The 15,693-nt window shown below is 33.3% G+C and overlaps 2 protein-coding genes across 3 annotated transcripts; both read right to left on the bottom strand.

Annotated features, from left to right (window-relative positions):
- Nucleotides 1-681: 681 nt before the first annotated feature.
- Nucleotides 682-4,257, bottom strand: LOC122594312 (protein SODIUM POTASSIUM ROOT DEFECTIVE 1-like). Of its 2 annotated transcripts, XM_043766790.1 has the most exons (4): nucleotides 4,236-4,257; nucleotides 3,806-4,072; nucleotides 2,152-2,227; nucleotides 682-960 (listed from the first exon to the last, which is right to left on the bottom strand). In XM_043766790.1, exons 2-4 carry the CDS (start codon nucleotides 4,058-4,060, stop codon nucleotides 839-841), a joined length of 453 nt encoding a protein of 150 aa, XP_043622725.1. In that variant the 5' UTR covers nucleotides 4,061-4,072; nucleotides 4,236-4,257; the 3' UTR covers nucleotides 682-838. The 2 variants fall into 2 exon arrangements, with proteins under 2 accessions (XP_043622725.1, XP_043622724.1); XM_043766789.1 differs by lacking the exon at nucleotides 4,236-4,257 and having other exon boundaries at nucleotides 3,806-4,183.
- A 2,835-nt stretch (nucleotides 4,258-7,092) lies between these two features.
- Nucleotides 7,093-11,485, bottom strand: LOC122593934 (trimethylguanosine synthase-like). The gene is made up of 6 exons (XM_043766396.1): nucleotides 11,357-11,485; nucleotides 10,975-11,242; nucleotides 9,618-9,753; nucleotides 8,097-8,188; nucleotides 7,517-7,640; nucleotides 7,093-7,433 (listed from the first exon to the last, which is right to left on the bottom strand). Exons 1-6 carry the CDS (start codon nucleotides 11,409-11,411, stop codon nucleotides 7,314-7,316), a joined length of 795 nt encoding a protein of 264 aa, XP_043622331.1. The 5' UTR covers nucleotides 11,412-11,485; the 3' UTR covers nucleotides 7,093-7,313.
- Nucleotides 11,486-15,693: the final 4,208 nt, after the last annotated feature.

Genomic DNA, 15,693 nt, shown 5'->3' with positions numbered 1-15,693 from the left:
TTGTTGAGATGTGACCAGATATGACCAAAGCACATACACAATATTTGACATTTAGTTAAGTACATCATTTAGCCTATTATTAATTTAGTATTTCCAAGAAAAAGCCATATAATTTTCTTATGTAACACTGCATCAAAATCTTATAAGTTATGTACGTGTACATCATTTTACCAGATGGGGTTTGCTTATCCTGTTTATAAATAAAAGGGGATGTATATGGCTGATGTATTAAAGAATACCATAAGAAACTCTAAGGGCGAACGGTGTATACTAGTTACCAAACAGGTACCGTCAGTCATCGGGTGTAACACCAATCCCCCCCCCCCCCCCCCCCCCCCCGGGCACCGGAAGGGTGGGAAAGGGCTCGGGAAGGGTTGTCTCCGCCTAAAATGACTATTACAACAAATAAAAAAAGTGGAGAGGGGTGGAGAGAGGTGGTGAGACATTATGTGCAGATGGGAAGAAGACGGTGGTGGGGGGAAGAAATGATAATTGTGATTGTTGTGTAAAAATAACATAAGTGACATTATTACCAAATATACATACTTTAGTAGTTTGGTAGTAACAAACTAACAATCCTTTAAAGGAGATCATATTAGTACCACATAATTTAATACATCTACTATGTTTATGCATAATTCACTTATACAGTCTGTTGTTTCATTTGTACTGTATGATAAATTAATCAAAAATAATAGTATGAATATCAATTCCCATGCCGAAAGGTTTATAATATGTAAAGGTTACAATGAGATTTTCTGAATAAGAAGGTATTGCAGCTAAAGAAGACTAGATCAAAAATTAACTTGTTTTAAAAGGGAAATAAATTTGAGAAGCATCAACATGGCCAAAACTCAGCTTTCTTCACCTTTGACATGCTTTCCAACACAGCCACTGGTGACACGTGTCCCATTACCGTTACCCTTTTGCTCTCCACATCCACACTAAATGACGTCACTCCTTTAACAATCATAAGATAATTTAGTCGCAATACGTTGTCATTATTAGTATTATATATATGGGAAATGGGAATATAAGGTTGTTTAACACTTAAGTTTAAGTTTGGAACCCCTTACATATAAATGTTTTAATATTTGTTGAATTTTAATTAAATCACATGACCCTCATGAATTTTATGGATTAAAAAAATAATATGTGAGTATTCCACATCTAAGCTTAGGTATCTTATAACTTTATATTCTCACCCCATGGCCCCATCATATATATATAAGAATATATAAACCATAAATCTTAGTTTCTAAGAATACATAAATAAACATAAACAATGTATCAATATGTGTGTTTTAACATAAACAATATGTTACTTCCTTTGTCCCATTTTAAATGTCTTATTTTGACTATTCAAGTTTTTTTTTTTAAACTTTGACCGTAAATATTTTTATTTGTGTTATATATTAGTAATTTATATCAATGAAAAGTATATTTACAAACTCAATCCATTCATATACTCGTATTATATATCAAGTATTATAAAATATAAACGAAAATATTTACGGTTAAATTTTAAGGTAGAAGACTTGAAAAGTAAAATTTAAACAATTAAAATGAGACGGAGTACATAAGACTAAAAAAGTTACATCAAGTGATCAAACTATCGATGCATTTTAAGCAAGTCATGTTCGGAAAATTCGTGTGTTTTTTGAAATCAATGTCTATATGTCAATTTCATGTACTACACATTTTGTTTTTGATGGGATTTAAAATTGTTGTTGTTTATATATGAAATGGTCACTCAAACCTTTTCTATAATTGTTAATTTCAAAAATTTATAACTACTAAGAGCATCCTATCTATATCTATATATATTTATATTTATATTACTCTATAAAACAAACTACCTCTACTCTAAATAATTAAGATTTTGAAATGATTATATTACTTATCTTCTTTATTCACTAATTTAAACAAATTCCCCTATTTACCTATAATACCCTTAATGAAATTAAAAAAAAAACATAAATCTTCCAACCCTTAAAGAACTATATTAACCCCTCCTACATCAACTAATTTACATTCATCATCACCGTCACCGCCATATCGGGTGGACATTCGTATAGTATATTAGGATGAGAAAGGTACAAGAGTAAATGGAAGGGGAGATGAGAAAGGTGGAAGAGTAAATTGTTGTACCTTCCATTTTGGATAAATGTTTCTTGACCTTGCCAGCACACCCTTGACAATGAATGGAAACTCTCATGACCACCACCTATACATACGTACATCAACATATTTTGCTATTTCAGTATTCTTGTTTATACTCAAAGTATAACTTAACAACAAGAAATAGACACATAATATTTAATTTAATTATTAATAATATTAATAATATTAATTAATATTAATGTGGATTTTATTGATATAAAGTCAATTAATTCTGATTTTAATAGATATATATATTTATATGTGTAGGTTATCTAAACTATAAGGCCTTACCCAACCCTAACATTTTTCTCACCTCTTTCTTACTGTCATATCAGTGTCACATCACTTAATTTTCCTTTTCAATATCAGAAAATATCACTATCAACCATACTTTTTTTCTCACTTCTTTCTCAAATTATTTATTATATCCTTCAAAAATAAACAAACTCTTTTTTATTACCCTAGTATTATTATTGTGGATGAAAACAAAAGTTGGCCCACTTGAGCTTTTTCTCTTGTTTTCTCACAAGGATATAAGAGGAGATTTTCTCTAGAAAATGCTTCAAAAAATGTTATTGTCAATGCATACTTTCAGAAAAAGATGAGAAAATGCTTGAGAATATAAGCGTTGGGAAAGGCCTAAAGATTAAAAATTTAAAATCATTTTTACTTGAAAGAATCTTAACCCTTTTCAGTAAAAAGTCAAAATTCAATAACTATTTTTAAATTATGTCCCATGATTTTAAATCAAAAGTTGATGGAGTATTACTCTGACTTTACCCTCAAGTCATTCTAACTTAGATATCCTATTCCAAAGACAACAAAACTACAATAAAAAATTTGAAAATGTAATAATGATTAATGAGTCAGCAACGGTAATGGGCTTTGACTATGGCTCTAGGGCCCAGTCATTTAGGCATTCATTTCAATAAATTCTAATTCTAAATTTAGTAATTCGTCTTTCATTTAAAATTTCACATAAAAAAATAAATAAATTAACATATTAGATCATTAACAGTCACAGGCACCGATCATCTCCATAAACAGCGTACAAGACACGAAAACTAATTACAAGAGGGAACCCACAATAGCTGAAAAATAACCAACATAAAACATTAATTTTGATCTTAAATTCATAACTTCTCATGGTTGTATATCTAACGTAAATTTTTTTGACTGAAAGTAAATGGTACTATACTACTATTCTACATTTCTGCTTTAGATTTGACTCTGGTTATGTAAAATAGGTTTTGTATGAATTTAATTAGTTATCATATATACTCCTATACTTCATACATTAAAATCAAGAATCCTTGACATAAGCTCTGCCTTATCAACGAGACAACGAAAGAATATGTGATTAATGTGAGTAAAAAATTTAGAACATAAATTTGTCATATATAGCAAATAAAATAATATATTGCATAGTGTATTGAACACCACTAACGAAAAATATTTAATCCCACTGATATGTGTGAATATTATGCTAGTAAATAAGATACAAACTCAGCCAGCAACTGATTTTAACCTTTTTAATTCATTAAAACACCTAAACTCTCTAAACAAGATTAATCTGTTGTATTGGTTCTGATTAAAGGGCTCAGATTAGTCAAGTTTATAGAGGAGCCTACAGAAAACTGACCTGAAAGACTTGGTTGGCAGAGGATAACGGTAGGGCCGTACTACTTTGATCCAACTTCACACTATTAGTAGTAGCTGATGACGCTCTCTTACTTGCTGGAACAACATAGCCACGGCGCTCTGCAAGTCGAATATACTTGGTGTTGCTCAACAACCTAGCATGTTCACTAGACCTCCGTGCAAGAATCACAGAACGACAATCGGGTTTTATGCATGATGCAGTTACTTCCAATGACTGGCACATGAATCCCCTCATTTTCTTAGTTACCTTCATGTTCATGGTCAATATACCCACTCAAAACATACACAATATATAGGCAAAATACTCAATTATGAGCAATGCTAGATATAAATACACATAAAAATACTTAAATATATCATTTAATATATAGCAGCCATATTATAATTAAATGCAGGGACTATTTATCTACCAGAAGAGTCTACTTCTTTAGATAATTTATTGCAAGCCTACAAGTAATGATACTCACTATGGTCCAAGACATGAACATATCACATTCAAAAAACATAAAGCTAGTTGGAGCATACGAGTACGACACTATAACCACATTGAAAACGAAAGAATTTGAAAACCCAAAAACTTATACATGTCAAAAAAGGCCTGCAATTGATTTAAATTTGGAATAAAAAGGTTTTTAAGGAAGATAAAAACATTAGTATATAATGTTGTTAGTAGTACTTATTACACAGTACAACTTTGTTTAAATGAGTGGGTGCATATTTAAAACTGGTGGTGGGAAAAGGGCCAAAATCATTGATGATTTGACAGAATTGGATAACTAAAAGGGAGTAGAAAAACAGAAGAGGAAGCATAACATAGTTAAGGGTGTTGGATGATACTAAATGTGTTAAGGTGAATACTAAATAGATTCCTGACAATATAATACTATTGTTTCAGATTCCATCAGGCTTCCACCTGTTATATTACATTAAAATTTTGACCAATCTTTAAAAACTAATTCATACATTTACTGCTTTTGTCTGCAAGGACTGGGACTAATTCTTTAATTCTCTTGACATTGTACTAATTTAGATGAAATCGGGTCGAAATGTAACTTTGGTGTGTTGTTTTTACTTACTCGGGTTAGCTTAACAGACTCAAGTTCGTTAAGCTAAGGAATTGTTGGCTTGAAGACGAGTTTGGGTTCGATAGTGTTTGGGTATACCCAAAAATTGGAATTCTTCATACCCACCTAAAGAATGTGAAACTATACGAATGAGGTTTTCCATGTTCAGGTTAAACAGGAAAATCTTCCAACCCAACTAAAAAGTGGGGTTTAAAAGTCAATTCCATATTCCATTCTTTTAACAAACACATACAAAAAGATGCTCTGAAAATGAAACTACCATTGAAGTAAAAGGGGGTCCATGTCTTTATGCTCTTTAGAGAAGAGAACAAAGAAGTAGAACTAAACATGAGCCCACCCTAGAATTATAATATGAATTTTGATGGCTTATGGGGACCAGACAACCTTTGGTATTTACCATTAAGGCCTTTAAGTTCTTTTCATTATGGCAATGACATTCACTACTAATATATTATGAGCCATATAGTGCCCTAACCTACCTTATTTCTCTTTTAAAGAGCTTAAGAAACACTATAAGAGGGTGTTTGGGAATGGATATTTATAAGTGCTTAAAGCTTAAAACTTGTGCTCAAACTAGCTACTCATCTGGCTTAAGTAAGCACATTTTTTTTCTCTTAAAAACGCACATAATAACCAAACACTTCAAACTCCGTCTTCTACTCTTCTGTTTTGAAAACTCAATAAGTTATACACACTCCCAAATACCCTCTAAGTTTAGCTTCATCATCAACCAGAACATGGACTATATATGTAAGACACAGAACCAGCTCTACTGTTCAGTTAATCTTAATAGGAAAACAGAGATCAGCATTTAATTTGAGTACGATACACCAGGCTTTTGTCGTTGGACCAATGGACCAAGTATTCCCCATAATTATGAAAATAACATATCAATGAGAACTCAAGGATCAGTCTAGTGAGGATAAAGGACAATATCACTTTATTGACTTCTTGGGTGGTGTTTAATAGGGTTAAACTTAAATTCTAAAAACAGACTGTTTCAAATCCAGAACTTTCCTATATACTATTGATATGTTATCAACTAACCCCTTTGTTCAGACTTCAGATACAGATGTTACATTTGAGTACTGCAATAGGTCAATAAATTCGATTATAAAGTAACGTTACAAAGAAAAAGTTATACATGATATTAGTCTTGAAATGGACATGGCCACATTTAATTGCTCTCTCCATTTTGATGTAGACTTGAAACTTTTAAAAGATAAATTATAAGCATAACAAAGGCAGGGAGGGAAAAAGTAATGATAAGGGTCTTAATCCATGACAAGATGTATACATTATTATCATTAATAGTTCTGTCCATATGAAAAGGAATGTCAAAAACCGAAAAGCAAATGGGCAAGAACAAAATGTTCCTATAACTGCAAACTAACATGGTGGCGAAACATCTAAATCGCCAAGCAAGAGTTAGAATCTATCTATCTAATTACCACAATATTGGGTGGGATAAATAATTTTATGCCAGTATCCTCATTCATAACCCGTTTTAGTATTTTACGGAAAGGGCAAAATTACTTCACTTTTAACCAACTTAGCTACACGTATGGGGGCATTCATACCTATTTCTTATCTGTAAGAAGTCAAAGCAAGCTTGCTAATCGGATCGCAATTGACCTAATGCAAATGTGACTGTAAGCAAAATGGTGTAAATAATCAACATACAAAGTCCATTGAAGCAGCTGTAGCAAATTAATTGTTTTTTCTATAAAACCTACTAGATTTGTTTGTATGAGTTAGCTAGTAACTAGATGACAGCAAAACTAACTGTAAAAATGGTCCAACTCAATCAGTTAGCTTGATGCCCACATCAAAATAATGCATTAACTAAGGGGGCAACTTTAATGGGAATAATTATAACTTAAACTTTAATACTGGCAATAAGTCATAATTCAGAAGGAGGTCTTGACTTGTTAGAACAGACAAGTTTTGGAAGAATCGGTTTTTATCTGGATTTGAGGCATATACGGCGGTGTTAAAAAAGTATAAGATATTTAAGGTGTTAAAACTGTAGATAACCGTTAATAGCTTAAGATAAACACACTTTCAATTAATTAGCTTACGCAGAGGAAAAGGATTGCATAGTCGATTCAGGAAAATATGAACAGCTATTAAGAAGTCAAGGAAGAAAAGGTATGTCAGTTGATGTAAGTCATTTACCCCATTGTCATCTAAAAAGTTTATAATAATAGAAAATCTATGACAGTTATCATTACAAAAACTACCTTTTCAAGTTAAGGATTTAAGTACATTACAATAATGATTCCCGATCCTAATATCAGAATGTACAGTTATCATCTAAAAAGAGAACACTCACGGAGTCACGGTACGAGTATTATGGCTGTTGCCCGCTGCATGGACTATCTACAGACACTTGATGACTAATTAAGCCTTAAACCTCATGGCTTTGATGTGAACTTGTTCTTGATTCACGCCCCAATATGCAGTTTTACCAAAATAAGCAGTTATACCCTTAAAAAATCCCCGCAGATAATTTTCTTCAATCTGCAATCATCAAGCCTCCTGTAAATAAGTTGGCAAGGTGAAAGTAAGTACCAACTAAAACTGAAGCGTCACAAGTATATAACCTCAAATTTTAGAGGAGGAGAAGACAGCCAAGAGAGCTCTTCAACTTGACAAACATCCACATTCCGAGGTAAAAACATGATAATGTTGGGGGTTATTGTTTGAGCTACTTGAAACAATGTGTACCTGCTTATAGTTGAAATTAAAATAGTTATACGCATGGCATGACTGTTTGAGATATGAATTTTAAAAGATGCTTGTTATTCTGAAGTTTACATGTTTTCAAAAGAGAGCTTATAGTAGAACTTGATTCCCATGTATTTACATTTACTTATGACATTGTTAATAACTAGTAACAATTTGCTTTTAAAACACAGAAAAAGAAAAAAGAAGTTGTACATACTTAAATACAATATATAATCACGAAAAAGGTAGAACATCATCAAATACAAATATTCTGTTTTTTTTTAGAATCCGCTAAAAACATTTGATGGCTAGTAAAAAAAAATCAACTTCAGTTAATGAGATTCAAGCTCAGTATAATGTGATAGAGACTTCAGTAATGAGCTTACCGATTAGTATAAAGCGAAAGATGCAGTATTTTATCCCAGTTCAGAATGATAGAAGGAAAAACCGACGTACCCGTCCACTGGCTTCAGTAAGTTTAGAGTAAAATTTTCTGTCATCTTATACGATGGACCTCCCCATGGTGGTGAAAGAAATGCTACATTACCCTTAACACAATCATAAATAATGCAGTTTCAGGTAACATATAGATATATCACAAATTCATTAATCAGGTAATAAACTAATAATATTATTATCACAGAGAAAACATGTAAAAAGGTCAGGCTATATATAGATATAGAGCGGTACCCGCGCGATGCGGCGGTGTAATGGCGGCAGTGGTGGTGGTGGTGGTGTGCAGCGGTAGCGCCGGTGGTGGCGGTGATGGGTGGTGGTGGCGCGCGGCAGTAGCGGCGGCGTTGGCGGCGGTGATTGGTGGTGGTGGCGGCGATCGGTGGTGGCGGCTGCGGCGATTGGTGGCGGCGGCTGCGGCGACTAGTGTAGGTTATTGATGCAATTTGGTTTTGATGAAATGTTGAAACTTAAAATTCTAAACAAAAAGGCTATTTGCTTTATAATCTAGTATATAGATAATATACATTTAAGTTTACAACTGCTACTTATATTGCCTCAAAACTAATCTTTGTAAAGGCGGATAAAGTGATGATTATATACATACAATATGCAAAAGCATAAAGTGAAACAAGAGCAAACTAGTATGGGTGTTATGAAAATGTCATCAAATTTTAGGTTTCAAGTTCATGAAGAAAGTATAGAATCTAAGTGACCAAACAAGAATGACAATGTACCATCTCAGCCAAGTTTGGTATCTCGATACTTTTTGGCCTATTGCTCATCTCGGCCCAGGTTTATTCTGCCCAAGGTCACGTCAACCCGAGCTCTCTTGGCCCGAATCAATCTCGGCCTGATATCAAGAAGCTCTCTCAGCCCAAGGATACCTTAACCCTGTCATGGGCCGGATACATACGGCAGCTTGAGATCAAAGCCTTGGGTCCAACCTGGGCAGAGTTCACTTAACTTGAATTTAAAACAAACCCTGCAAGGATCGCCTTACAGCTTTACAAGGTTGACAATCCCTTCCCTGGCCAGAAAGACATATAGTCTGTGCTCTCGGCCAGCAAGGACATCTTGGCAACATCTACCTCCCAGTACGGTCATTCTTTAGTATCATAATACTACCACATAGAAATTAGTAAAAAAAGTAAGGCTATATTCAAGTATAATTAAAATAAACTGCTACTTATGTTGCCTCAAAGCAAAGCTGATTCTTAGTACAACAGATAAAGAGACACACACACACACCTCTTGCCTATAGGCCCCATTTGGGGTCATTGCGCTTTGAGACAGCTATGAGGAATGTATATATATATATCCATCCAATACAAATACCAAAATGAAATAAGGCTGAAGAATTATAATGGAACACTATATCCCAGACTCCCAGGAAATAGATTAGTGTGGCCATCATGAAAATGCAATCAATTGTTTGGTTACAAAGTTTCAAAAAGAAATTACAGAATCTAAGTGACAAAATGAGAACAAATACGATCCAAATTACAGAAGAAATAATAATACCTTAAGAGATGGTGCCAGTTGCAAAAAGTCCCCCACAATGAAATCAATATATTTGTCCACACCATAGATTTTTGCATTGTTTAATGCCATCTCAATCTTTCGAGGGTCAATATCTATAGCAACAACATGATAGCCCCTACAAAGTACAAAGATACAAATACAAAATATAAATGGTATAAGAAAACTCTCTCCTTTTTCTATTCGTAAAAAAAAAACCTTCAAGCGAAAGAAGCCTTAGCATTGGAATCCATAAGGAAGAAAACCCATTATTTTAGTGTTAAGGCAGCATGCACAATGTTTATATGAAATAACTATGGAACCCATAATGCTGAATACAGAAAAAGATGTTTGCCTATTGATGACAATGTAGTTCAAACTTCAAAGTTAATTTGACCCACAGGTGCTGATATATCGTGAGCAAAGCCAGATCAAACACTGCGCAGACTCACAGAGGCAGAGTTCTGAATTCTGACTTAAGTGGTACTTGACTTCAAAGGAAGTTTTTCCATTTCAAGTTTTGTAAATTCAATAATGAAAGAAATGTATCCCAGATATAGTAAATTTTGTAAATCATGTTTTAACTTATAACTAATATTTTTATGTTGAAAGTTATCCGTCACTTTTAAAAAGCAAAACCAGCATGATTACAATTACTTGACTTACACGTTTATAACCACTAGAACAAACAGCGCATTTTCAGACATTAGCATAGGAGGCTTTTCAAGTAATAAAAACATCTAATAGGACACATTCGTTAACATTTAATTGCTTTATGACTTACATCTAAGTTGCAAATGAAATTAAAGGTCATTACAATTCAACACCGTTGCCGTCTTTAAAGGTGTACGTAGGGGTGTAAACAACTCAAGCCAAGTCAAGAAGCAGGAATTCAGGCTTGACCCATTTATATCAATTATCTTGCTCTAGGTCTTTTCGAACTCAGATATTTTATAATTGTTAAAGCTTAATTCTTAGTTAACTAGAACTAACTTACAAGTTCGAGTAACTTGTTTATGATCACAAATAACCTCATTTTAAAGCTCATAAAACTTATGTTAACTAGGCTCGTTGGTCCCTTTTGACTCCTTAAGCTTGGCTAGCCCGTTCAACTCGAAATAACTAAACGAGCTTCTCAGCTAAATAGTACATATCTAAGCTCGGCTCATGAACCTAATCAAGTAGTTATGGTTTTCTTCTCGAACTCAACCTAGTACCACTTTAGAAGCCTAACTCGTTCACACCCCTAATTATTTGTCCACAAAAATAAAGTACATTATTAAAAACGAACATTTTAAAGAAGTATGTTACATTTTGCTGACTTTAACACATATATAAATTATTAATTATCAATACTTACAATGTAGCAAACTGAATGGAATTGCCACCCATACCCGCAAAGCAATCAATCACAACGCCACCGGAAACACTCCGCTGCGCGTGGCGGACCGCGATTTCTTCCGGTGTGACCGAAAACCAACCTTCTTCATCCATTTTGATACCTTGATCATATTTAGAAAATAAAGTGTACCTTTGTAGCCAGTACTTTTTAATCCTTGGGCTAATAACAATACTACTATTACTACCAGTACCAGATTGTGATTCCTTACATTTTGGCCTAAATTTCACTGAGGTAAAAAAAAAAAAAAAACAAGAGTTACTGACAGCACACAAAAACAATATGTTTATGATATTTAGTTGGGGATGAAATTGAAAGGAGTAGTAATGTTTTTCTTTTTTACCTTTTCGTTTGAGAAAAATAGTTGGCTTCTTTGATCGACGTCTTAACCTTGTCATTAGACTGCGAAACTTCAGGGAGGGTTTAAGTTGATCCTAAAATTGAAAATGAAATACCAATTTCGTTGGCTTTTTTTTTTTTTTTTTAAATTTATTTATGGGGTTGTCTGTTACACCGTGAGGAGTAGCCCGTCCCTTTTCGAAAATATCATCCGTAACGCCTGGTATCGGTCCCAAGGGACGTTCCGTCAGTTAAAATTGCAAGTCCTTCCGATTTTGAATGCGTCTAAATGAGCCCTTCTTTTTTGTTTTTTTCTACTCTTTCCCATCCCAAGGCATTTTTTTTAAACCTCTAAATTTAAACACTATATATACATACACATTACCATCTAACAAATCAATCCTCATTTTATCTCATATTCTTCTTATTTCTTTCATTCTTCTCCTAATATTTATACACTCAAACAACAAATGGCTAGACCTTGAACAACAGATGAGACTATAAATTTAGCAAGAGTTTGGCTTGACGTAGCCGAAGATCCAAACGTAGAGGCTTTCCAACAATAAAAAACATTTTGGAGCCGTGTAAGGGGAGTCTTTATTAATCTCCAAAATCTTCAAGGCGAGCAAAGGAGCCTTGAGAGTGTGCAAGGAAAATGGCGGAAGATGCACCACTCAATTCACGAGTTTGAGCACATCTATGCTCGTGTGAACAATGAAATAAACGCGATACGTTTCGAAGTTGCTTTAGACGAGTATCGTATGACGCATCCTGATTTTATCTACCTCCCGGAGTGGGCATTGCTACGAGCTAATCCAAGATTTATGATGTGATTTTATCGAAGATGTTTTAGTTTCATATCTATCTATGTTATTCTGTTTTACGTTTAGTGTGTGTTTAAAATAAATGCGTGTTTTATATATGTTTAAAATAAAATAAATGTGTGTTTAATGTATTTATATTTTACTCGTTTTTAGTTAATGTATTTATGTTTTACTTGTTTTTCTTTGATTTAATATGTCAACAAAAACTAAACACATCACGTAGAACATTACATTTATTTTGATAACATTACATTTATTTTAAACACGTCACATGAAATTAAAACATCACATAACACTTAACACAATCACATTAAATTTGAATTAAACACTAACGTGAGTTAACCACTTAACGCCAACCATAAAGGGAATCGGTCGATGAAATGTCATTGTCACCGTCATTACGGCGCTGGTACTCATAGTGATAATCTTCCTCTTCTAAGGGAAAGTCGTTGACGTATTCTTCACCAGGGTCGGTTTCGTATCCTTCAGGTCTCCCATCATCGTGAATTCAGTTCTGACCACATGCAACTGGCCGAAGTTCTCCGCTTTCAATTCGAGCCATGGTATCATCATAAATCTCGTTGAATTCTTCATCAGTCATGTCGTTCGTTGGTTGCAAGTTTGGTCGGACAAAAATTTCCGCCGTCAGGGTGAATTGAAGGTGTCGTGGGTGTAACCCACGAGGTTCATGTTGAGGCTGAATAGGTGTTTGAATGGGAGCACGAATGGGTGATTGAACGGGAGCAAGACTTGATTCGCCTCGTGCTCTTCCTTGCCCGATTTGCCCTCGTGCTCTGCCCCTTCCTCTGCCTCGTGTGGGTTGCGGTTGTCCGATAGGACGGGTTGGTTCATTTCGTGCTCTCTCTCGCCCAAAGTTCATGGTTATAGGTATGTGTGTGTGGTATGTGGATTTTTTTGAATTTTTAGTTGTGGTTTTGGAATGAGAGGGTGAAGGTATTTATAGGTGAAAAAGTTTAAATTTAAAAACTGGTTGTTACTGTTCAATCTATCAGTTATTATTCAAATTTTGTATTTATTTTTAGATTTTACATTATTTCAATAATAAAAAAAAGGGAATGCCCTTGGAGGGAATGCCCCAAAAAGGGGAATGCCTCCAATAATTGTAAAATGTCACGTGTCAGCTTGTAAGTGGTGGAAGGGCATTCCTAAAAAAAGGGAATGCCTCCACTCCTAATAGTCTTAACAGCGGGGGTTGGTTTTTTATTTCATTAACAGGAATTTCTAGTATGTGCCCACGGAATTTATAAATTAATTGCTATACGTTTTAGACTTCCATGTAATCTTCTCATTAAATGTATAATTTTATTCCCATTGTATCCTTTCCCTTTTCTTCTTTTTTTTATATCTTCCCTTTTGTAATTTTTTTTGTACGTATCTTATATCCTTTCATCAATGCTTTATATACTCAATATATATAATTCAATTTTTATGTCATGAGAGTAAGTACTCGCACGTTGCGACGGTGAGATGGTGGGGGTGATAGGTCATAAAGTGTGATAGTCAAATGTCTTATTACAGGTTCCGCCATCGGATTTAAAAATTTGTCGAAAGTATATCGAATGTCATCTCTAAGGAAAGAGCATGAAATTTTAAGAACACCCATATAATTTTTATAATTTATCGATGTACGATTTGTGAGATAAAAGATTTTGAATGAATTGGAGGAATAAATGATTTATGGAGGAGAGAAAAAATATGATTGGTTGAGATTTGAGTAGAGAAAAAGGGTATTTGGTAAATATATAATTGATAGAAGGGACATTTTGGAGAAGTAAATGTTGAAACTTAAAATGTTAGACAGAGACTTTTTGCTTTATAATACGAGAGATAGTGCTCGCGCGTTACGGCGGTGAGATGCCGTATAGGCCCCGCCCTCGGATTTAAAAATTCGTCGAAAGTATATCAAATGGCATCTTTAATGAAAGAGCATCAAATTCTAAGAACACCAATACAACTTTTATAATTTATCGACATACGGTTTTTGAGATAAAAGATTTTGAATAAATTAGAGGAAAAATGATTTATGCAAGAAAGAGAAAAAAAATGAGTGATTGAGATTTAAGGAAAGAGAAGAAAATAAGTGGTGGATATTTAAGGGTATTATAGGTATATTAGGTAAGGATGTTTAAATTAGTGAATAAATAAGAGGGGTAATTTAGGTAGTTCAAATCCTTAATTGAGAATTTGAAAAGGGCAAAATGTTTTATAAGATAGTATTAGATAATATAGATAACATCTTCCATCAACCTCCAATTGATTTTTATGTCATGACAAATTCTAATTGAAGATTTTTTTTTAGTATCTCAACACACATAAAATGCTACCTATTATTTAAATATCTAAAAAAAAACCTAATACACTTTCAATTCAAATTGTCATTTATCAATAACAAATTACACTTAAAACTTAAAAGAAAAAACGGGATTAAAATTTTGATGTTCTAACATAGCTTTTTTTTTGTTCTTACTATCACGTACTGATGTAACATTATTATTGCCAAGTTTTTCTTTTTCTGGACATGTGTTAATATTATGACCAACATCTTTACAAAGTCGACAAGCTCGTATTTTTGTCACCACTTTTTATAAAGATGTAAGTAGTGTTGTTTTTTATGTTTATCTTTTTGTATTTCATACCCTTAATATTTTTAATATGCACGGGTATCACCCGGGTTTATAAGCTAGTATAGGTATAAATAAGCATTGTGTAATTGGGAAAAGAAGTGGGAAAATTTATAATTGGGAATAGAAGTGGGAAATTTTGGAGGGAATATTGTTTAAAAAAAACATAATTTAACATCAAAATGTAATCGAAAGTTTTAAAGGAGAATATCATAATATTTGCAAATGATATTTGTCATGACTAATCCAATTAAAACAAATCAAGTGGGCTGTACGAAATTATCATATCATTTGAGAGAGGATATATATCAAAAAAAGAAAGGATACAATGGGAATAAAATTACACATTTAATGAAAAAATTACATGTAAGTGTAAAACGTATAGTAATAGTAATTAATTTATAAATCCTGTGCCTAGTGGGCACATACTAGAAATTCCCTTCATTAATTTACCCCTGTTAATTGTGTGATTCGGGCGAATCAGGAGGACATTTTCTCGGGTATGCAATATTCGGTGTGTATATATTTATTAGGTGGCGTTTGTTTTCGACTTAATGAATTAAGTTGTGACTTAATCAAAAATACTTAATCCATTAAGTCATCAAATGTGTTTGTTTTTTCACTTAATAAACAAAAAACAACTATATTAACTTAATCCTTACAGACATTACTTATCCATTCAGTCACTTAATCAATTCAGTCAACGGTTAAAAAACAAACAGGCCCTTAGATGGGAATAGTGAGGGTGGGGTTGTCACACACGTGAAAAACTCCTCACATAATATATTTTAATATTTTTTGTATAATTAATAAATGATGACTCCCATGAATTTTATGGAATAAAAAAACAAATATGTGGGGTTTTCACCAAACTT

The sequence above is a fragment of the Erigeron canadensis genome, chromosome 3, assembly GCF_010389155.1.
Source record: "Erigeron canadensis isolate Cc75 chromosome 3, C_canadensis_v1, whole genome shotgun sequence".
Classification (NCBI taxonomy): Eukaryota; Viridiplantae; Streptophyta; class Magnoliopsida; order Asterales; family Asteraceae; genus Erigeron; species Erigeron canadensis.
The sequence above is the reverse complement of the archived record's forward strand: the minus strand, read 5'-3'. Positions and strand labels throughout refer to the sequence as shown.

Bases quoted from the DNA above. Each gene is read 5' to 3' on its own strand.
- LOC122593934 (XM_043766396.1), bottom strand. From the start codon at position 11,411: ATGACAAGGTTAAGACGTCGATCAAAGAAGCCAACTATTTTTCTCAAA. The intron at 11,243-11,356 runs GTAAAAAAGAAA...TTTTTACCTCAG, and splicing joins TATTTTTCTCAAACGAAAAG to TGAAATTTAGGCCAAAATGT. The intron at 8,189-9,617 runs GTATTATTATTT...GATTGTGTTAAG, and splicing joins AACTGGCACCATCTCTTAAG to GGTAATGTAGCATTTCTTTC.
- LOC122594312 (XM_043766789.1), bottom strand. From the start codon at position 4,084: ATGAACATGAAGGTAACTAAGAAAATGAGGGGATTCATGTGCCAGTCA. The intron at 2,228-3,805 runs GTCAGTTTTCTG...ACGTATGTATAG, and splicing joins CTGCCAACCAAGTCTTTCAG to GTGGTGGTCATGAGAGTTTC. The intron at 961-2,151 runs GTACAACAATTT...TGATTGTTAAAG, and splicing joins ACATTTATCCAAAATGGAAG to GAGTGACGTCATTTAGTGTG.